The sequence below is a fragment of the Bos grunniens genome, chromosome 10 (assembly GCF_055505025.1).
Source record: "Bos grunniens cultivar Pamir isolate PY7600 chromosome 10, Bosgru_T2T1.0, whole genome shotgun sequence".
Taxonomy (NCBI): domain Eukaryota; kingdom Metazoa; phylum Chordata; class Mammalia; order Artiodactyla; family Bovidae; genus Bos; species Bos grunniens.
In genome coordinates, this window is record NC_141174.1 from 73,592,421 (window position 1) to 73,615,033 (window position 22,613).

The window sequence follows — 22,613 nt, forward strand, 5'->3', positions numbered from 1 at the left end:
TAAAGTTATGGTTACCAAAGGAAAAAGGAAGGGCAGAGAGAGGGATAAATTAGTAGTTTGGGCTTAACATATACACTCTGCTGCTGCTGCTGCTAAGTTGCTTCAGTCGTCTCCGAGTCTGTGCGACCCCACAGATGGCAGCCCACCAGGCTCCCCCATCCCTGGGATTCTCCAGGCAAGAACACTGGAGCGGGTTGCCATTTCTTTCTCCAATGCATGAAAGTGAAAAGTGAAAGTGAAGTCACTCAGTTGTGTCCGATTCTCAGTGACCCCATGGACTGCAGCGTACCAGGCTCTTCCATGTCTACTATATACAAAATAGATAATAAGGACCTACTACATAGCACAGGAAACCTTACTGAATCTTTTATATTAGACTATAAGGGAAAAGAATCTGAAAAAGAATATAAATATTTATATATATATATATATATATACACACACACAGATACATACATACATTCCACCTGAAACTAACACAATACTGTAAATCATCTAGACTTCAATAAAAGAATTAAAAAAAATCCAGAAATGGGGGAAAAAGGAATGAAATTTAAGCACACATGACCTCATTTCAAGTTTCCTATACATATGTCAAAAGTAGAAATTATTAATTTGAGGTCAGCAAAAGGAAATATTGTGTGCTCTTCTTTAGGCCATTTAGGCTATACATGAAATAAACATAAAGCAATGTATCATAGCAAATGAAACAACTACCAAAGGATTAATTTCCAAAATATACAAGCAGCTCATATAACTCAATGCCAGAAAAACAAACAACCCAATCAAAAAGTGGGAAAAAAGACCTAAACAGACATTTCTCCAAAGAAGACATACAGATGGCTAACAAACACATGGAAAGATGCTCAACATCACTCATTATTAGAGAAATGCAAATCAAAACCACAATTAGATATGACCTTACACAGGTCAGAATAGCCATCATGAAAAAGTCTACAAACAATAAAAGCCGGACAGGGTGTGAAGAAAAGGGAACGCTCTTGCACTGTTGGTGGGGAATGCAAATGGATACACCCACTATGGAAGATGGGAGAGATTCCTTAAAAAACTAGGAATAAAGCCACCATATGACCCAGCAATCCCACTCCTAGGCATACACCCCGAGGAAACCAAAATTGAAAGAGACACATGTGTCCCATTGTTCTTTGCAGCACTATTTACCATAGCTAGAGCATGGAAGCAACCTAGATGTCCATCAACAGATGAATGGATAAAGAAGTGGTGGTACATATACACAATGGAATACTACTGAGCCATAAAAAGGAACACATTTGAAAACCTATTATACAGAGTGAAGTGAGTCAGAAAGAGAAAGATAAATATTGTATTCTAACACATATATACAGAATCTAGAAAAATGGTACTAAAGAATTTATTTACAGGGCAACAGTGGAAAAACAGACATAGGGAATAGTCTTATGGACATGGCGAGAGGGGAAGAGAGGGTGAGATGTATGGAAAGAGTAACATGGAAACTTACATGACCATATGTAAAATAGATAGCCAACCGGAATTTGCTGTATGGCTCAGGAAATTCAAGCATGGGCTCTGTATCAATCTAGAGGACTGAGATGGGGCGGGAGATGAGAGGGAGGTTCGAAAGGGAGAGGATATATGTATACCTATGTCTGATTCATGTTGAGGTTTGACAGAAAACAAAATTCTGTAAAGCAATTATACTTCAATTAAAAAAATAAATTAAAAAAAAGCAATGCATCTACTTTATAAATCACATATAAAATCTAATTTTAGCCATATAACTCATAAATGTTGGTATTACTGTCCTCAAAATGATACCGTGGCCTGGTGCCAGGACTCCCAACATATTTGAGGTTCAGCTGTGGCCAAGAGAGAACTCTGACTTCTGCTTCAACACAAATGAGACCTCATCCAGGAGGAGGGAGCAATGAACTCTGTACCAAGGGGCCAGTTGGAATGAAGTTTCTCTGACTCATGGACTGAGAATTTCCCTGCCAGTTCCCAAGGTGGTTTGGCCATACTTGATGGATTTACTCTGCTTAAAGGTCTTTTGTTGATAGTTTGGTATCATGTGGCCTTATTAATAAATAGAAATAGCATGCTAATAAACCACTAAAGGTTCCTACATGCATTTCCCCTGGCTTTTGAGCAAAGACAAAAGCCCCCTCTTACTACCGCACACTTTTTTTTGTTTATTTAGATATAATTGATGTAAAACATTAGCTTCAGGTGTACAACATAATGATTACACATACACACACACACACACACACAAATAGTGAAATGATCATCACAGTAAGTCTAGTTAACATCAGTCCATGTAGAGCTACAAATTTTGTGTGTGCGATGAGAACGCTTTAAGATCTACTCTCTTAGCAACTTTCAAATACACAGTACAGTATTATTAACTACAGTCACCATCCTGTACATTACATTCCCCATGAGTTATTTCTTTTACAACTGAAAATTGCACCCCACACTTATTTTTGTTTCACATCATAAGTTGGATTTGAGAAACCAGAATAGGAAATATCCAAAAGGCATTAAACTTTCATACTCACTAGCAGGGCTCAACAAAAGTTCCCCAGTCCTGCCAAAACCATGGAGGAAGGAACATAATTCGGTACGATTTTTAAGTCAGTACTGGGTCTCATGTATATCACTTCCATCTGCTAACCCCTGAGGGCCGATGGGTGCCAAGTGATTGGATATGTGACATTCACCTGGCCCCAATTTTCCTTTCTGAAAAGGAATGGAAAATACAATACCAGTTTCCAAGTTGCTACGCTCATAAAACCAGAAAGATAATCACCACCCGCCTACACGACTGCATAAGCCTTGCATGGCCGTCACTTGTCAGTTCACAGGTATGGAGAATCCTCGGGGGAACCATCAAGAGACAAAGAGAAAGCTTTCCCTCGCGAAGTTTATAGAGACAGGAGTAATGTTAAAGGATTTAAACTATTACAGCACATTTGAAAGGTGATATAAAGGTTACAGGACAACTTCATCTACACTGTGCACAGATCCACCATGGGAAGATGGTCTATGGGATCCTTGGTGCTGCCGGGGCTCAGGCAGGATGTGCAGAGTGGTGGGGCTCAGAGAAGACGGGGGACAGGAGGACGTTTCAGAATGCCACATCTCCTACCTTTCTGGAAGAACTCTTCAAGGCTGTCCTTGAACGGCTGCAGATACTCCTTTGGAGACTCCTTACACACGACTGCCATCTGCTTCTCACTTGCTGTGAAGAGAAGGCGGCAGTCAGACTTCCTCAAGAACACAGATCTGCTGAACCCATGCTCTGTGCTCTGCATTAAGTGTGGAATCCTTACCCATCACTATTTATCCAAATTACAGGGCAAGAAGCAAAACCAAAAAACAAAAATAATTACTCATTCTATACCTTTCTTCAGGAACAGGGAAATGCATCACCTTCAACCTTTTTTAATTTTTTTAAAGAAACGCAGCAAAACTTCCGACTTTGCACAGGTGAAAAACTCTGCTTTTTGGTCTCTCGAAAAGAGAGGCAAAAGCAATGTAAGGACTAGTCCTAGCAAATTAAGAGCCCAGATCCTCTTCAGATTCATAGTCCAAAAGCTTAAAATAGATGTTGCAAAAATTCCGAGGTCTTGAACCACCACACAGCATGAGAAGCCAGGTTGGGGAGGATCAAACCTCTCTTCACTTTTGTTCACCTACCCTTCGCATTAATATTTTACTAAATCATGTGAAATCATTTTAAATATGATTTACTACAGACAGGATATCCAGAATTTACCATATGTTGTTTTTTGGTAATCAAGAGCCCTCAGATCAGATAGTTTTCATTTGGTGACATGGAAACTACAATTACCTGTAACAAATCTGTCACAAAAGGCAGTTAACCTAGACAAGGGGCATTTCCCTAAGTTTTGATATGTTTGTACAGTGGCAGAAATGCATTGGGTAGAAGAAAAGGCTTCATTTCTCCCAAGCTAGAGCTGAGTCATGATCACTTTTGTCTGTCGGTCACGGCCATTACTGGCGTGCCATTGTTCAAGAGAATATATTAAAGCACCAGATATTCACCATAAACACATCACCATAAATGGTTCAAAAAAACAGAGAAAGGTATACTCTTGGAGGAATTTACAGAAGCACAAAGGAAGGTATTTTGGAAGAGTACGGTTAGAAAGGATGCCTTTATGTCGGGAAATCTGTATTCAAGAACTTGGTGTTTCCAAAACCAGCATCCCAGAATGTTTACTATGAACATGTGAAGTAATCCAGAAGCACAACAGCCCTGAACAGAAAAGGCAAAAGAGGTCCTTCGAAATTAGTTACTTGACATTTTCTCTTACAATATTGCCACCTAGATTGCTGAAATCCTAGATGACTCTGGGAGACTATCAGATTGTACTGCAGATGAAAGCATGATGGCAGGGAATTCTGTCAAGTTCAGCATCAGCTGCAACCTCAGAATCACCTCCAGGGATTCCCTCCTGGGATCATGAGGCTGATCACAGGACACGAGGGCCTAAATGCAGGCTCTTCCCATTGACATAGTTATTTTTCAAAAGTTTTTAATAGAGTTTATTTTGAATATCTATGATGAAGTATTCTGATAATCACTCTAGTGCTATCTAGGAAAACTTTGTCTGCTGGGATGCAAAGGTTCATTTCTTTTTTTTTAAATGATCCATCTTATCTGGAACAAATACCTTAAAACCAGTCCATCATTATTTCAAAACATTCCTCCCCCAACTCCTACACTTTTACCTTTATTTGTCAGTATGTCTGTCCTCTCCACAATACCTACTTAATAATTTTCTACTGTTGTATGATTTTCCTTTACCTCTTTGCTAGTTCTCTCCTATGAACCTAATACTCTACCAGTGTTTCTCAAATGTATGTTACATCAACATGTCCAAAATTTGTGGTGGTGGTTTAGTCGCTCAGTTGTGTCCAACTCTTGTGACCGCATGGACTATCGCCCACCAGGTTCCATAGGATTTTCCAGGCAAGAATACTAGAGTGGGTTGCCATTTCCTTCTCCAGGGGATGTTCCTGACCCAGGGGTCGAACCTGGGTTTCCTGCATTGCAGGCAGATTCTTTACCAACTGAGCTACCAGGGAAGTATGTCATTATATTTTATCCCAAGTGGGTCCTCTACATCAGTATCCAGCCAGTTATTAGCGCAAGAAAAAGGAGAGTTGTCCTTTTCTCCTCTGTTTTTGTATGTCTCATAGGTTACCTAGTCATGTAACTCCTAAAAGCTTTATCAGTACATGCATTCCTTTTTATATTTTTACTGTGACCAAAATGATAAGTACCTCCCCTCCCATCACTATTCTATTATCAAAATAATGACTTTGGGTTAGAGCTATCAGAGAGGGAAGAGGGATAGTGTATATAGAGCTGGAAGAGGTGAATGTATTGTTTTTATTCTGTTCTTTTTTGTTTTAAGGGAGAGGAGATCAAAACTTAACTTTGAAACTTAAGTTTTTTGTGGTCTCTATGGATTAAAATGCAAGATCATCCATTGAAAATAAAAAGGCAAAGGGACAAAAAAAAAGATGAAACTAATGGATTCTTGTTGCTCATTCAAATGAATTCAAACTTCCAGGCTGAAATTTAAGGCCTTTTCCTTTTTCAGCTTTATATTTTCCCATATATTTGACTAATGAGACCAAAATTACACGTTTCCAAACTATATCAACCAGTATTGCCAGCTCCATGCCTCCACTCATGCAGTTCTTTGTCCACCCTGCTCTCACTCCCTACATACTTTCTAGTGCATTTGATAAAATCCTATTCATCCTAATAAAGTTTTTCTGAGATGCCACCACTACCATAAAACCCTTCCAATCCAAAGTTTTTGAATCTTTTGAACATCTATCTTCCAGAGAGCATTTATGTTTTACCTTATATTATATTTGTCTATTTATATTAATCCCTGCAAAATCACCATGCAGGTTTCATTTACTCATCCCCAAACTTGTCCAGAGACCTCCATGCATCTGGCCAAAGCATCAAGATTCTTATGTGTAGGAAAGTGGAAAAAAAAATTTAGCAATTTTGACCCTGACTGAGTGAGCTCTCTAGGGACGTAATATGATCTCCTTGTCTCTACTTTTTCCTTCCTTCCTGGGGCTTCCCTGGTGACTCAGATGGTAAAGACTCTGCCTGCAATGCGGGAGACCCGGGTTCAATCACTGGGTCATGAATATCCCCTTAGAACAGTGAATGGCTACCCATTCCAGTATTCTTGCCTGGAGAATCCCATGGACAGAGGAGACTGGCAGGCTACAGTCCATGGAGTCGCAGAGTCAGATGCGACTAACACTTTCACTTTCCTCCCTAGGTACATCAACAGGTCCCAGTGAAACACTGTGACTGTCCCAAGCTGATGTGAAAGTGCTTAGTGTGAGAGTTGGACTGTGAAGAAGGCTGAGCGCCGAAGAATTGATGCTTTTGAACTGTGGTGTTGGAGAAGACTCTTGAGAGTCCCTTAGACTGCAAGGAGATCCAACCAGTTCATTCTGAAGGAGATCAGCCCTGGGATTTCTTTGCAAGCAATGATGCTAAAGGTGAAACTCCAGTACTTTGGCCACCTGATACGAAGAGTTGACTCATTGGAAAAGACTGATGCTGGGAGGGATTGGGGGCAGGAGGAGAACGGGACGACAGAGGATGAGATGGCTGGATGGCATCACTGACTCAATGGACGTGAGTGTGAGTGAACTCCGGGAGTTGGTGATGGACAAGAAGGCCTGGCGTGCTGCGATTCATGGGGTCGCAAAGAGTCAGACATGACTGAGCAACTGATCTGATCTGAAACATCTACCACTTCATGCTGGAAGGCACAGGAAAGTAGCAAAGATTGTTCTCCTGATTGAATAGTTGTGACAGCAGACTAAGATGCAGGAGACTGATCAGACACACTTTGGAAGAGTTCTACTTTCAAGAATTGACATTTTCCAATGAACTTTTATGACCACATAAACTTTTCTGATGATACCAAACTATGATTCTGAAGCCATATTTATTCTCACAATATAAATTGGGAGAGGGTTTCAAATTAAATGGTCTTCTATTGCATTCATATTCCAACAGTTTCATTTATAGAGAACTATGTTACATGAATACAAATAATATACAGTGAGGCAGGCCTGTATTTTGGTAAAAGGACATAACTGAAGCCAGGACAGTAATTTCTTCAAGGTTATTTCTTCCTAGGCAAAGCAAAGCCCAATGTAGAGCTTCTTTTCTCAATTACACAAACAAAACCTCTGTCTCTGTCTGAATTAAAAGGGTTGATCACTGTGGTTCTCCCTTTGTGCTGGCTGAGATGACAGAGCCCATGGTGTCCATCAAACTCCCCAGATTGGCCAGGTAGTGGTGTGGTAAAAGGCTGGTGCTTGGATCCACACCTACCTGAATGCATGTGGGTTGTGGCTTTTCTCATTTGCAAAACGGGGACCCCCTTACTCACAGGCACAATAGTCTTTCCCTTCTCCAGGGGATCTTCCTAATCCAGGGATCAAACCCAAGTATCCCGCACTGCAGGCAGATTCTTTACCAGCTAAGCCACAAGAGAAGCCCAAGAATACTGGAGTGAGTAGCCTATTCCATTTCCAGCAGATCTTCCCGACCCAGGAATCGAACCAGGGTCTCCTGCATTACAGGCAGATTCTTTACCCACTGAGCTATCAGGGAAGCCCTACAGGCAAGATACATGAATTAAATGAGCCAATGCATGTAAAGTGGTTTGCAGAATGCCTGGCACTATCAAGTGGCATCCAATATATTATCTGTCACTTTTATAACTTTGTAAAATTGGTTGGGAAACATGTCATATGCAGAACAGCAAGAGAGTCATGGCTGGAGATTATGAACTACAAATTCTACACACTCTATTTATGAAAATACACCTCAGCGCAAATCTCCTGTTTGGAACAAAGAGATAATGATTTTTGTTCCCTTGCTGATGATCTACCACCCACTATGAGAATTCAAGGAAGCAACTCCCGGGGGAAAGATGAAGCAAAATGTGAAGTAAGTGTCTGGGGCCTCCGAGCCTCATGGGTTTGAAATGAGAAACACTGAAACCAGTCCAAAGGACAGCAGCTTCCCTGCTGGGTCCCGAGGTCCTCTTTGCACCCCAACGGGCACAGCCTCCCACGTGGCCTGTTAGAATTAAACTTTTCCACACGATCAAAGCACAGGGCTGCCCTCTGACTGTCTGGGTGCAGTGCCATATTCGATGGCCAGGCAGCTGGCCGGCTCCCACTTATTAATTTGGCTTATCCAGGATGCATTCGAGCAGACAAACAGGAGACCTGAAGACTAATTAACACTGACACTGGAGACTGGCAGTGCATAAAGGAGAGAGGTCCCTGACAAAGCCCCAGTGCCATTCATTGTCCAAGCAGGAGACACTTACACAATGTTGCTGGGCCACCAAGGCTGCCTCACATAGGGCTGTGCCGGGAGTTCCAACATCAGAAGCCAAAGTCACCCAGGATTCTTTCTCTCTCTCTCCTTCTTCTATTAAGTTTGACGAATTAAAGAATATATTAATTCCTGAAGTTAGTTACTAATAGATCATTGTGAGAGAGGAAATATTGAAAGCATTCTCTAAAATACTTGATAATATCCTATCCTATCCTTTCTCTGAGCTCCATGCTCAAAGAACTACCTCAGAGAATTGCTAAAGCAATACAAAGAACAGAGACAGTATGAAAAACTATTAATGTATGCCAATAAAATGGGCAGCCAAGAAACAAATGGACACATTTTTAGAAATGTATAATCTCCCAAGGTTGAATATATATGTATATCTTATATAATAAAATTATTGATACTAAATTGAGATACTAACTAAAGGTTAAGTACTTATGAAGCATTTAAAATATAAAGTATAGCCAATACTTTATAATAACTATAAATGAAGTATAATATTTAAAAATTGTGGATCACTATGCTGTATACTCAAAGCTTATATACTATTGTACATCAAATATACCTCGATTAAAAAAAACCTTAAAAAATAGGTTGGTTGTCAAATATTTTAGAGGAAGGAAAGATATAGCTTTGAATGTTTTGAGATTTCAAATATTAGACTGTTAAGTTTCTAAGTGGTTGTCTGTTTTTTTGTTTTTTAAACCTTTAAGAACAAGGAAGAAAGCTTATTGAGTCGCTTAAAAAGCATGGGTAGGTTAGAAGGATACAGAGGCAAGGGCGACATATAATTCATCAAAATCTGATACATTTTAATCATTTTAACAGATCAAATGTACACAGGCATTTCTAAGGAAAACAGGGTACAAATTTTTTTCTGTATGAGTGAAGGACCTATGGTCTTTGTAATGAAGTCAGAATACAGTTTCAGAGAAAAAGAAGGATGCGTCTAGGCTTTGCTTTTTAAATCTGGGATTCCCTCTTTTTCCCCTCTCTGTTTACCTAATTCCTACTCAACCTCTTCTTGGATCTGGGCCAGTTTTACTTGTTCTTCAGTTTTATAAGATCCTTAGCTTTTCTCTGAGCTCCATGCTTAAAGAACTAACTCAGAGAATTGCTAAAGCAACACAAAAACTGAGAGAGTATGAAAAACTAACATATGCCAATAAAGTGGACAACTGAGAAAAAATGGACAAATTTCTATAAATGTATAATCTCCCAAGATTGAACCAGGAAGACAGAAAATATGAACAGGCCCATCACCAGTAATGAAAGTAAATCAGTAATAAAAAGTAATTCCTGACAAATGAAAGTCCCAGACCAGACAGCTTCACAGACGAATTCTCCCAAACATTTAGAGAAGAGCTAACACCTATCCTTGTCTAACTATTAAAAAAAAAAGAAATGAAGAAAAAGGAATGCTTCTGAACTCATTCTATGAGGCCAGCATCATTCTGATATCAAAATCAGACAAAGACATAACACACATGCAAATTACAGGTCAAAACCACTGATGAATATAGATGAAAAAATCCTCAATAAAAAACAGCAAACTGAATTCAACAATACATCAAAAAATGTCTTATACAGACATCTAATGAATTTCTAAACACTAACAATGAACTCTCAGAAAGAGAAATTTAAGGAAACAACTGCATTTATAATCACATTGGAAAAAATAAAATATTTAAGAATAAACTTAACTAAGGAGGTAAAAGAACTATACTGGGATAAACTATAAAACATTGAAAAAAGAAATTGAAGACAACACAAACAGATGGGAAGATAGACTGTTCATGGACTGGAAGAATGAATGATGTTAAAAATGATCACACTACCCAAGGCAATATAAAAATTCAATGCAATCCTTATCAAAATACCAAGGGCATTTTTCACAGAACTAGAACAAATAATTTAAAAATGTGTATAGAAACAAAAATAGACTCCAAATAGCCAAATAATCTTGAGAGAAGAACAAAAAGCTGCAGGAATCATGCTGTCTAACTATACTACAGAGCTTCAGTAATCAAAATATTACTGTGCTGTCACATAAACAGATACATAGATCAATGGAACAGAACAGACAGCTCAGAAATAAGCCTGTGAACTTACTGTCAGTTAATCTAAGACAAAGGAGGTAAGAATATACAATGGAGAAAGGACACTGTTTTCAAAAAGTAGTGCTGGGAAAACAAGACAGCTACATGTAAAGAAATAAATTTGAATATTCTCTAACACCATATACAAAAATAAACTCAAAATGGATTAAAGACCTAAATATAAGACTGGAAACCATAAAACCCCTAAAAGAAAACATAGGCGGAACATTTCTTGACATAAATTGTAACTATATTATTTTTGGATCTGTCTCCTTAAAGCAAAGGCATTAAAAACAAAAATAAACAAATGGGACCTAATTAAACTTAAAAGCTTTTGCACAGCAAAGGAAAGCATCAACAAAACAAAAGGACAACCTAATAAATGGGAGAAAATATTTGCAAATGATATGACTGATAGAGAGTTAATCTATCTATCTATCTATAGATACATATATAAACAACTCATACAACAACATCAAAACCCAAACAACTCAATTTTTAAAATGGGCCGAAGACCTGAACAGACAATTTTTCAAAAAGAAATACAGATGGCCAACAGGCATATGAAAAGATACTCAATACTGTTAATCATCAGAGAAAATTCAATTAAATCCACAATGAGACATCCTCCTCACACTTGGCAGAATAGCTATTATCAAAGAGATCACAGATTATAAACGTTGGTGATGATGTGGGAAAAAGGGAACCCTCATATTGTTGGTGAGAATGTAAATCAGTGCTGCCACTATGGACAACAGTATAGAGGCTCCTCAAAAATCTAAAAATAGAACTACCATATGACCCAGCAATCCACCCCTGGGCATTTATCCAAAAAAACCCAAACACTAATTCCAAAAGATACATGCACCCCAATGTTCAAAGCAGCATTATTTATAATTGCCAAGATACGGAAGCACCCTAAGTGTCCATCAACAGATGAATGAAGATGTAGTATATATCACAGTGGTATACTACACGGCCGTAAAAAGACTAAAAGTTTGAAATCCTGCCATCTGCAACAATACGGATGGACTTGGCGAGGGTTATGCCAAGTGAAATAAGTTAGATGGAGAAAGAGAAATACTGTATGATATCATTTACACGTGGAATCTAAAAATATAAAACAATTTATTGAATATAACAAAAAAGAAACAGACTCACAGATATGGAGAAAAAATCAGTGGTTACCAGTGTGGAGAGGGACACAAGGGCTGGCAATATAGGAGTAGTGGATTAAGATGTAGAAACTGCTGCTGCTGCTAAGTCGCTTCAGTCGTGTCCGACTCTGTGCGACCCCAGAGACGGCAGCCCACCAGGCTCCCCCATCCCTGGGGTTCTCCAGGCAAGAACACTGGAGTGGGTTGCCATTTCCTTCTCCAGTGCATGAAAGTGAAAAGTGAAAGGGAAGTCGCTCAGTTGTGTCCGACTCCTAGCGACCCCATGGACTGCAGCCTACCAGGCTCTTCCATCCATGGGATTTTCCAGGCAAGAGGACTGGAGTGGGGTGCCATTGCCTTCTCCAGATGTAGAAACTACTATGTTTAAAAAAATAAGCTACAGGATATACATATAGTACAACATAGGGGGTATAATCAATATTTTATAACAATTAGAGATGGAATATAACTTTTAAACATTGTGAATGTTGTATATCAACTTTGTATATCAACTATAGCTCGATAAAAAGAAAGTGATTTTAAAAAAGAACTAAGAGACTAAAACAAATGCTTATATTACACCAGTGGGGTTTATGTGAGAGATACAAGTCAGAGTTAGATTATAAAGAGCATAGACTGCTGGGTTAAGGAGTTTATTCTAAAGAAATTCATTCAATAAATACATCAATTCACCAAATAGTCACTGTATGCCCACTGTCTGCCACAAACTGTATTCAATACTAGGGATACATCAGTGGGAAAAAAACAAAAAAGACTAAAATCTTTTAGTCTTTGACATTGTAGTGAATGGATCCCCAACAAAAATTTCTTAATGGGAATGGAACACAGTAACTTGCTTCTCATAATCTGAACTGCATGTAAACATATGGGTTATTTACTTTAATGCTGCAAGGAGATCAAACCAGTCAATCCTAAAGGAAATCAATCTTGAATATTCATTGGAAGGACTGATGCTGAAACTGAAGCTCCAATACTTTGACCATCTAATGTGAAGAAACGACTCGTTAGAAAAGACCCTGATGCTGGGAAAGATCGAAAGCAGAAGGGGACAACAGAAAACGGGATGGTTGAATGGCATCACTGACTCGATGGACATGCGCTGAGCAAGCTTTGGGAGATGGTGAAGGAGAGGGAAGCCTGGCGTTCTGCAGTCCACGGGGTCACAAAGAGTCAGACAGCACTGAACTACTGAACAGCAACATACTGCACTTCAAGGCTTCTCTTTAGTAACAGCAGGACAGTATACAGTGCTCTTCCCAGTGCCCGTCACATCAAGCAACATATACACACACAGAGCTTTAAGTTATCTAGCCCCAAACATACTTTTATTAAGATAAATTTAAAAACAAATTCAGAAATCAAAATAGCAGTCTTAGCGTGATGAACCAATACAATACCTTTTCATGGTATTGGCCTTGAACTGAATGGCTGGGGGATTATATTACATCCAATGCATTAAAAAAGATATAAAAAACACTGAGCTAATTCAAATCAAGGACTTCTATGGGGGAGGCAAATCATACATAAAATCAGCAAAATGTCAGTAATTTTAAAAATTTGCTTGTTAAAGGTTTGGCACAAATGAGAATGCTATTTTGTGGCTACTTTCTGCATGTTCATTTTTTAAAGAAGGCTACATAAAGGAAAGTATCAACTTACACTTTAAAGTTGAAAGTTTAAAGTAAACAAGTTAAAAATAAACAACAAAAGCTGCAAACAGAAAGTGCCTATTTCATGTTCTTGGATTCTGATGCTGGAAATGGGAGTATTTATGGCTTCACTGGTGACTCATGGAACAACAAATAAGATAAAAAGCAGAGTATGGGGTTGCCCAGGACTGGGAGAAGGAGGGATAGAAAGATTACTGGGATGATGGTTAAAAGACATAAGGCTCCTTTTTGGGTAAGGACAATTTTCTAAAATTGAGTGTGTTGATGGTTGCACAACTCTGCAAATATAACAAAAATCACTGAGTTGTACACCTTAAGAGGGTGAATTAGATGGCATCTATATGTATCTCAATAAACCTGTTAAAGAAAAGTTAATTAGAAACTCTGAGCCTTAAACTGGAACTATAATGAGCATGCAAGTAAAGAATATCCAATCTGTGCTTCTTTTACAAGATAGAATCATTTTTCAAATCTCAGGTCCAGTTATATCTTCATTATAACTGTTATAATAATATTTATTCAACCATTGATGTGAAGTGGAAAATGAGTTTGGAATATACATGTATTTGAGAAATCAAACATATTAGTCTTCAGAAATACCAATAAATGTTATAAAAATACAAGACTTAGTAAACAAATAGTTATATTTAAGAGAAATACAAGCAAGGGACTGAAATAATTTTGTTAACTTTTAACAAATTAAAACAAGAGCTTTGGCATATTTTTTCATTGTGGTAGACCACTGTCTATATATCTGTAATATATATACACACATATAGATAATTAATATATTAAAAATTTTTTCTTTTTGAACTACTCTTAATCTAAAGATATATTCACTTATTCTTAGTTTTCCTCACTCTTTATTGGCTTGGAAAGTTATTTAATACCTCGCTGATTCTTGGTTTCTGATATATAAAATTCTTGAGGACTAAATGAGATGTACATGAAAAAGCATTTTGTATACTGAGCAGTAAAATGCTATTCAAACTATTCTTTATCCACTTAAAATATTCAAACAGTCCTAAGCCTAGTTAGAATACATACTGTACATGGCTTTATTCTTCTCATTTCCAGGAACAATGAAACAATAACAGGCCCACAAATTCTTTAAACAAGTTGACTTTCCTAATATTTATGTGTTTAGTAAACAACAAATCACTATGTTATAAATAGTCTGATTTCTTTCACAGCCAAACCATCTTTAAAATTTGCCCGTACTCACTTTTTCTGTTTCTCATTTACCACTTAGTCCCAGACCCACTGAAATTTACTTCACCCCAATTATGACAAGGGAAAGAATACCCTCAAGTTACCAGTGAATCCTCCCTATTGTCACTGTCTTAAAAAAAACTTTCACCACCCCAGGATTCCACTCTGTCACCCATGCGCCCATCTTGAAATAATTTGTCCCTTGGCTCTGGGTCCAGCATCCCTGACTTTCTTCCTACCTCAATTGCTCTGTCTCCTTTGCAGCCTCATCTTTCTATACTCAGCCATTAAATGCTCAAATTTTTGAACATTTCTTCTCTCATGTGGTGGTCTCTTGCTAGACAATGTCTGCATAAACATTTCAGTCCCATCTGTGGGACTCTAACTCCTGCATGCACATGTCTATCCCATAGCTCCATCTCCACAGGCGCTCTGCAGTCCATCACTCTGACCAGACTGCTGAGACACCCTCTTGGCTGTTTCTCCCATACCCTTGCTTCCTCTGGATTTGTCCTTCACATTGGAGTCACAGTGATCTTCATAAAATACACATCTGATTATGCCAACCCCCTGCTTAAACCCACCAGCTCTTAGAGACTGGCCACTGCCAGGCCCTGCATAAGCTGACTCTTGCCCCTCCCCAGCCTCACTCTGTCCCCACATCACACTCTGTGCTCCAGCCACAGTGGCCCTCTCTCAGTTCCTCAAACTCCATCAGTTCCTTCCCATCACCAGGGTGTTCTTTTAGCCAGTGATCTTTCCTCCAGGTTCCCCAGGTGGTGCTAGTGATAATGAACCCACCTGCCAATAAAGATGCGGATTTGGTCCCTGGGACAGGAAGATCCCTTGAGGAGGGCATGGCAACCCATGCCAGTATTCTTGCCTGGAAGTACCATGGAGAGGGGATTTTTGGGGGGCTACAAAGAGTCAGACATGACTGAAGCAACCTATCATGCATGCCTATGTACACACTCTCCTCTATCCTCTGGGTAACCAGGGCCTGGTTAGTGGTTAGTCATCATTTTCATCTCGGCTCTAAGGGCACATCACTGGGGTTTCTTTTTGACTCTCCACTCTATATGAATGAGGTCTTCTCCATTACACAATCTCACAGCATGGTGTACTTTCCCTTTGTAACTATGATTTTCCCGATTATTTGGTTGTCTTCTCCATTAGGCAGGAGCACTGTACTTTGTTATCTCCCTGGCACCTGATATAATGTCTAATCTAAACAAAACACTCAAAGAGTAGTTGCTAAATAAATGAATAAACGACCAAGTAAACTACAAAATGAATACACTTATATGCATGCAGTATAGTTATTAGTGCCCTGATAGAATCTGTCTCTCAGATCAGATCAGTCGCTCAATCGTGTCCGACTCTTTGCAACCCCATGAATCACAGCACACCAGGCCTCTGTGTCCATCACCAACTCCCGGAGTTCACTCAGACTCACGTCCATCGAGTCAGTGATGCCATCCAGCCATCTCATGCTCTGTCGTCCCCTTCTCCTCTTGCCCCCAATCCCTCCCAGCATCAGAGTCTTTTCCAATGAGTCAACTCTTTGCATGAGGTGGCCAAAGTACTGGAGTTTCAGCTTTAGCATCATTCCTTCCAAAGAAATCCCAGGGCTGATCTCCTTCAGAATGGACTGGGTGGATCTCCTTGCAGTCCAAGGGACTCTCAAGAGTCTTCTCCAACACCACAGTTCAAAAGCAGCAATTCTTCGGCACTCAGCCTTCTTCACAGTCCAACTCTCACATCCATACATGACCACAGGAAAAACCATAGCCTTGACTAGATGAACCTTTGTTGGCAAAGTAATGTCTCTGCTTTTGAATATGCTATCTAGGTTGGTCATAACTTTCCTTCCAAGGAGTAAGCGTCTTTTAATTTCATTGCTGCAGTCAGCATCTGCAGTGATTTTGGAGCCCAGAAAAATAAAGTCTGACACTGTTTCCACTGTTTCCCCATCTATTTCCCATGAAGTGATGGGGCCAGATGCCATGATCTTCATTTTCTGAATGTTGAGCTTTAAGCCAACTTTTTCACTCTCCTCTTTCACTTTCATCAAGAGGCTTTTGAGTTCCTCTTCACTTTCTGTCATAAGGGTGGTGTCATCTGCATATCTGAGGCTATTGATATTTCTCCCGGCAATCTTGATTCCAACTTGTGTTTCTTCCAGTCCAGCGTTTCTCATGATGTACTCTGCATATAAGTTAAATAAACAGGGTGACAATATACAGCCTTGACGAACTCCTTTTCCTATTTGGAACCAGTTTGTTGTTCCATGTCCAGTTCTAACTGTTGCTTCCTGACCTGCATACAAATTTCTCAAGAGGCAGATCAGGTGGTCTGGTATTCCCATCTCTTTCAGAATTTTCCACAGTTTATTGTGATCCACACAGTCAAAGGCTTTGGCATAGTCAATAAAGCAGAAATAGATGAATCTGTCTCTGCTGCTGCTACTGCTGCTAAGTCGCTTCAGTCGTGTCCGACTCTGTGTGACCCCATAGACGGCAGCTCACCAGGCTCCCTCATCCCTAGAATTCTCCAGGCAAGAACACGGAGTGGGTTGCCACTTCCTTCTCCAATGCATGAAAGTGAAAAGAGAAAGTGAAGTCGCTCAGTCGTGTCTAACTCTTCCCGACCCCATAGACTGCAGCCTACCAGGCTCCTCTGTCCATGGGATTTTCCAGGCAAGAGTACTGCAGTGGGGTGCCATTGCCTTCTCCGAATCTGTCTCTAGTATATACATATACAACCACACAAAAATACATCTCTATATGTATAATAAACCTAGACAGATAGAGGCAGGGGCTAGGGAAAACACACGTAGACTGGATACCATGTCATTTTCATTACTATTCTTTTATTCAGATATGAGATATACGTTTTTTAAAAAACATCTCAAACGCTAGATTCAGAATTCTTGGAAAGGGGACAGTAATAATTAGAAACAAGTCTCTGATACATTCTTGGAGTCAAACATCTCAGGATCTCCAGATGAGGCCTCAGGAACATTCTGGCTTCAGGGAAATGGGATTCTGTCTTTTGTAACAGAGGAAGAGGAGTTTGGATCTCTCTCAGAAGGAGAGATGGATACAGACCTTTATGGGTAGGAAGAGAATATAAGTGAATTGGAGAAGTCTGGCCTCTGGGGCATCCCCATAGCTTCAGTAGAGCCTCACTGATCTCACAGTGCTTGCGATTGTGAGTGACTGTGGCCTGTGAATAATGAAGACGGAGCTCAATTTTCACAAAGTTTGGACCTAGTGCAGAGCAGACACTTCACAAGAAGGCAACCCTCCAATTCCCTGGCCTTCCAGTCCTATGGACATCTTTGTTTTTCAACATGCATGCTAAGTCGGTTCAGTCATGTCTGATCCTTTGCAACCCTATGGACTGTACCCTGCCAAGCTCCTCTGTCCACAGGATTTTCTAGACAAGAATACTGGAGTGGGTTGCCATTTCCTACTCCAGGGGATCTTCTCCACCCAGGGATGGAACCTGGGTCTCCTGCATTGCAGGCAGACTCTTTACCACTAAGCCACCTGGGAAGCCCCTTCTTTTTCCACAGAGATGGGATTTTAGAGTGAGCTGCACTTCGATCACAGGAGACAGGGTGGTTTCTAGCCCTACAAAACACCTTTATGGGTTTTACAAATACTCATACCTTCAAAATATTGAGTATCTGCACTTTTGTCAGTGGTAAGTGTTGGAGACAAACATTTAACCGGACATACTGGGTGAGCACTGGCTGCGCAGCGCTGGAGCGGTAAGTGGCCGAGAGGAGATACCCCATGTCCAAGGTCAGTAGTGGCAGCCATGAGGAGATACCCCACGTCCAAGGTAAGGGGCAGCGGCTGCACTTTGCTGGAGCAGATACCACTGTGTGAAGAGATAACTCACAGCCAAGGTAAGAGAAACCCCAGTAAGAGGGTAGGCACTGAGAAAGGGAATCAGAGGGCAGGCAGACTGAAACCACAATCACAGAAAACTAACCACTCTAATCACGTGGACCATAGCCTTGTCTAATTCAGTGAAACTAAGCCATGCCGTGTAGGGCCACCGAAGAGAGATAGGTCTTGGTGGAGAGTTCTGACAAAATGTGATCCAGTGGAGAAGGGAATGGCAAACCATTTCAGTATTCTTGCCTTGAGAACCCCATGAACAGTATGAAAAGGCAAAAAGATAGGACACTAAAAGATGAACTCCCCGGGTCGGTAAGTGCCCAATATGCTACTGGAGATCAGTGGAGAAATAACTCCAGAAAGAATGAAGAGACAGCCAAAGCAAAAACAACCCCGGCTGTGGATGTGACCGGTGACAGAAGCAAGGTCCGATGCTGTAAAGAGCAATATTGCATAGGAACCTGGAATGTTAGGTCCATGAATCAAGGCAAGTTTGAAGTGGTCAAACAGGAGATGGCAAGAGTGAATGTCGACATTCTAGGAATCAGCGAAATAAAATGGACTGGAATGGGTGAATTTAACTCAGATGACCACTATATCTACTACTGTGGGCAGGAATCCCTCAGAAGAAATGGAGTAGCCATCATGGTCAACAAAAGAGTCTGAAATGCAGTACTTGGATGCAATCTCAAAAATGACAGAATGATCTCTGTTCGTTTCCAAGGCAAACCATTCAATATCACAGTAATCCAAGTCTATGTCCCCATCAGTAATGCTGAAGAAGCTGAAGTTGAACGGTTCTATGAAGACCTACAAGACCTTCTAGAACTAACACCCAAAAAGATGTCCTTTTCATTATAGGGGACTGGAATGCAAAAGTAGGAAGTTAAGAAACACCTGGAGTAACAGGCAAATCTGGCCTTGGAGTATAGAATGAAGCAGAGCAAAGGCTAATAGAGTTTTGCCAAGAGAACGCAGTGGTCATAGCAAACACCCACTTCCAACAACACAAGAGAAGACTCTACACATGGACATTACCAGATGGCCAGCACCGAAATCAGACTGATTATATTCTCTGCAGCCAAAGATGGAGAAGCTCCATATAGTCAGCAAAAACAAGACTGGGAGCTGACCGTGGCTCAGATCATGAACTCCTCCTTATTGCCAAATTCAGACTTAAATTGAAGAAAGTGGGGAAAACCACTAGACCATTCAGGTACGACCTAAATCAAATCCCTTATGATTATACAGTGGAAGTGAGAAATAGACTCAAGGGACTAGATCTGATAGATAGAGTGCCTGATGAACTATGGACGGAGGTTCGTGACATTGTTCAAGAGACAGGGATCAAGACCACCTCAAGAAAAAGACATGCAAAAAAGCAATATGGCTGTCTGAGGAGGCCTTACAAATAGCTGTGAAAAGATGAGAAGTGAAAGGCAAAGGAGAAAAGGAAAGATAACCATTTGAATGCAGAGTTCCAAAGAATAGCAAGGAGAGATAAGAAAGCCTTAGTGATCAGTGCAAAGAAATCGAGGAAAACAACAGAATGGGAAAGACTAGAGATCTCTTCAAGAAATTAGAGATACCAAGGGAACATTTTATGCAAAGATGGGCTCAATAAAGGACAAAAATGGTATGGACCTAACAGAAGCAGAAGATATTAAGAAGAGGTGGCAAGAATACACAGAATTGTACAAAAAAGATCTTCACAACCCAGATAATCATGGTAGTGTGATCACTCACCTAGAGCCAGACATTCTGCAATGTGAAGTCAAGTGGGCCTTAGGAAGCATCACTCTAAACAGAGCTAGTGGAGGTAATGGAATTCCAGTTGAGCTATTCCAAATCCTGAAAGATGATGCTGTGAAAGTGCTGCACTCAATATGCCAGCCAATTTGGAAAACTCAGCAGTGGCCACAGGACTGGAAAAGGTCAGTTTTCATTCCAATCCCAAAGAAAGGCAATGCCAAAGAATGCTCAAACTACCACACAATTGCACTCCTCTCACACGCTAGTAAAGTAACACTCAAAATTCTCCAAGCCAGGCTTCAACAGTAAGTGAACCATGAACTTCTAGATGTTCAAGCTGGTTTTAGAAAAGGCAGAGGAACCAGAGATCAAAATGCCAACATCCTCTGGATCATGGAATAAGCAAGAGAGTTCCAGAAAAACATCTATTTCTGCTTTCTTGACTATGCCAAAGCCTTTGACTGTGTGGATCACAACAAACTGTGGAAAATTCTGAAAGAGATGGGAATACCAGACCACCTGATCTGCCTCTTGAGAAATTTGTATGCAGGTCAGGAAGCAACAGTTAGAACTGGACATGGAACAACAGACTGGTTCCAAATAGGGAAAGGAGTACGTCAAGGCTGTATATTGTCACCCTGCTTATTTAACTTATATGCAGAGTACATCATGAGAAATGCTGGGCTGAAGGAAGCACAAGCTGGAATCAAGATTGCCAGGAGAAATCTCAATAACCTCAGATATGCAGATGACACCACCCTTATGGCAGAAAGTGAAGAAGAACTAAAGAGCCTCTTGATGAAAGTGAAAAAGGAGAGTCAAAGAGCTGGCTTAAAGCTCAACATTTAGAACTAAGATCATGGCATCTGGTCCCATTACTTCATGGTAAATAGTTGGGGAAACAGTGGAAACAGTGGCTGACTTTATTTTCTGGGCTCCAAAAGTCACTGAAGATGGTGACTGCAGTCTTGAAATTAAAAGATTCTTGCTCCTTGGAAGAAAAGCTATGACCAACCTAGACAGCATATTAAAAAGCAGAGACATTACTTTGCCAACACAGGTCCATATAGTCAAGGTTATACTTTTTTCAGTAGTCATGTATGGATGTGAGAGTTGGACTATAATGAAAGTTGAGTGCCAAAGAATTGATGCTTTTGAACTGTGGTGTTGGAGAAGACTCTTGAGAGTCCCTTGGACTGCAAGGAGATCCAACCAGTCCATCCTAAAGGAGATCAGTCCTGGGTATTTATTGGAGAGACTGATGTTGAAGCTGAAACTCCAATACTTTAGCCACCTGATGTGAAGAGCTGACTCATTTGAAAAGACCCTGATGCTGGGAAAGATTGAGGGCAGGAGGAGAAGGGGATGAGAGAGGAAGAGATGGTTGGATTGCATCACTGACTCGAGGGACATGGGTTTGGGTGGACTCTAGGAGTTGGTGATGGACAGGGAGGCCTGGTGTGCTGTGGTCCATGAGGTCATGAAGAGTTGGACACAACTGAGTGACTGAACTGAATTGAATTGGGCATTTCAAGGCTTCTCAGTTGGCCAGAGGTAAAAAATCTACCTGGCAATGCAGGAGACGCAAGAGACGTGGGTTTGATCCCTGGGTTGGAAAGATCCCCTGAAGTAGGAAATGGCAACCCACATCAGTATTCTTGCCTGGAAAATCCCACGGACAGAGGGTCTAAGACCCATGGCGGGTTATAGTCCATGGGGTTGCAAAGAGTTGGACACAACTGAGCATGCATGTATCAGTCATCTCTCCTTTAAAATTGTTCATAAGAGTCTAATAACATAGAGAGACAAGGAAATCAACAAAGTGTAATACAGTAGAGTGTCATAGGACACTGGATAGGAGCCTCTAATTCAGATTGGAATTGGGTAGTGGTAGCCAGGGAAGGTTCTCCAAAAGAGGTAACTTATGAGTAGAATTGCAAAAGTCAAGGAGTCAGCCAGTCAGCCAAGGAGAATGAAGGAAGAGGGAAGTAGTTTCAGAAACAGGAAATGTGAAGAGTAAAATTAAGGTATTATGGAAATGTATGGATCTTTGGGGATAAGTTAGGGCTTCCCTGGTAGTTTAAACAGTAAAGAATTTGCCTGCAATTCAGGAGAACCAAGTTTAATCCCCAGGTCAGGAAGATCCCCTAGAGGAGGAAATGGCAACTCACTCCAGCATTTTCGCTTAGAGAATCCCATGGACAGAGGAACTTGGAGGGCTACCATACATGGGGTCGCAAAGAGTCAAACATGACTGAGTGATAACACTTTCACTTTCTTTAGGGATAAGTTAAATGGTAATGGGCTTCCCTGATAGCTCAGTTGGTAAAGAATCTACCTGC

General features: G+C 40.4%; 1 protein-coding gene across 25 annotated transcripts in view; it reads right to left on the reverse strand.

Moving 5' to 3' along the window:
• Positions 1–22,613, reverse strand: part of FMN1 (formin 1) — a 497,211-nt gene that overhangs the window by 96,827 nt on the left and 377,771 nt on the right. For 22 of the 25 annotated variants that reach the window (XR_015135041.1, XM_086322036.1, XM_086322044.1 and 19 more), the window contains one exon: positions 3,152–3,244. The exons of 1 other annotated variant lie outside the window; for it this stretch is intronic. Coding sequence is in view for 23 of the 24 variants with exons in the window: in XM_086322036.1 (XP_086178162.1) it covers positions 3,152–3,244 (93 nt within the window). In the remaining variant the exon portion in view is untranslated. Of the gene's footprint in view, positions 1–2,454; positions 2,743–3,151; positions 3,245–17,710; positions 17,834–22,613 lie in introns of those variants that run through there. 2 more of the 25 variants (XM_086322048.1, XM_086322049.1) reach the window with 2 other exon arrangements.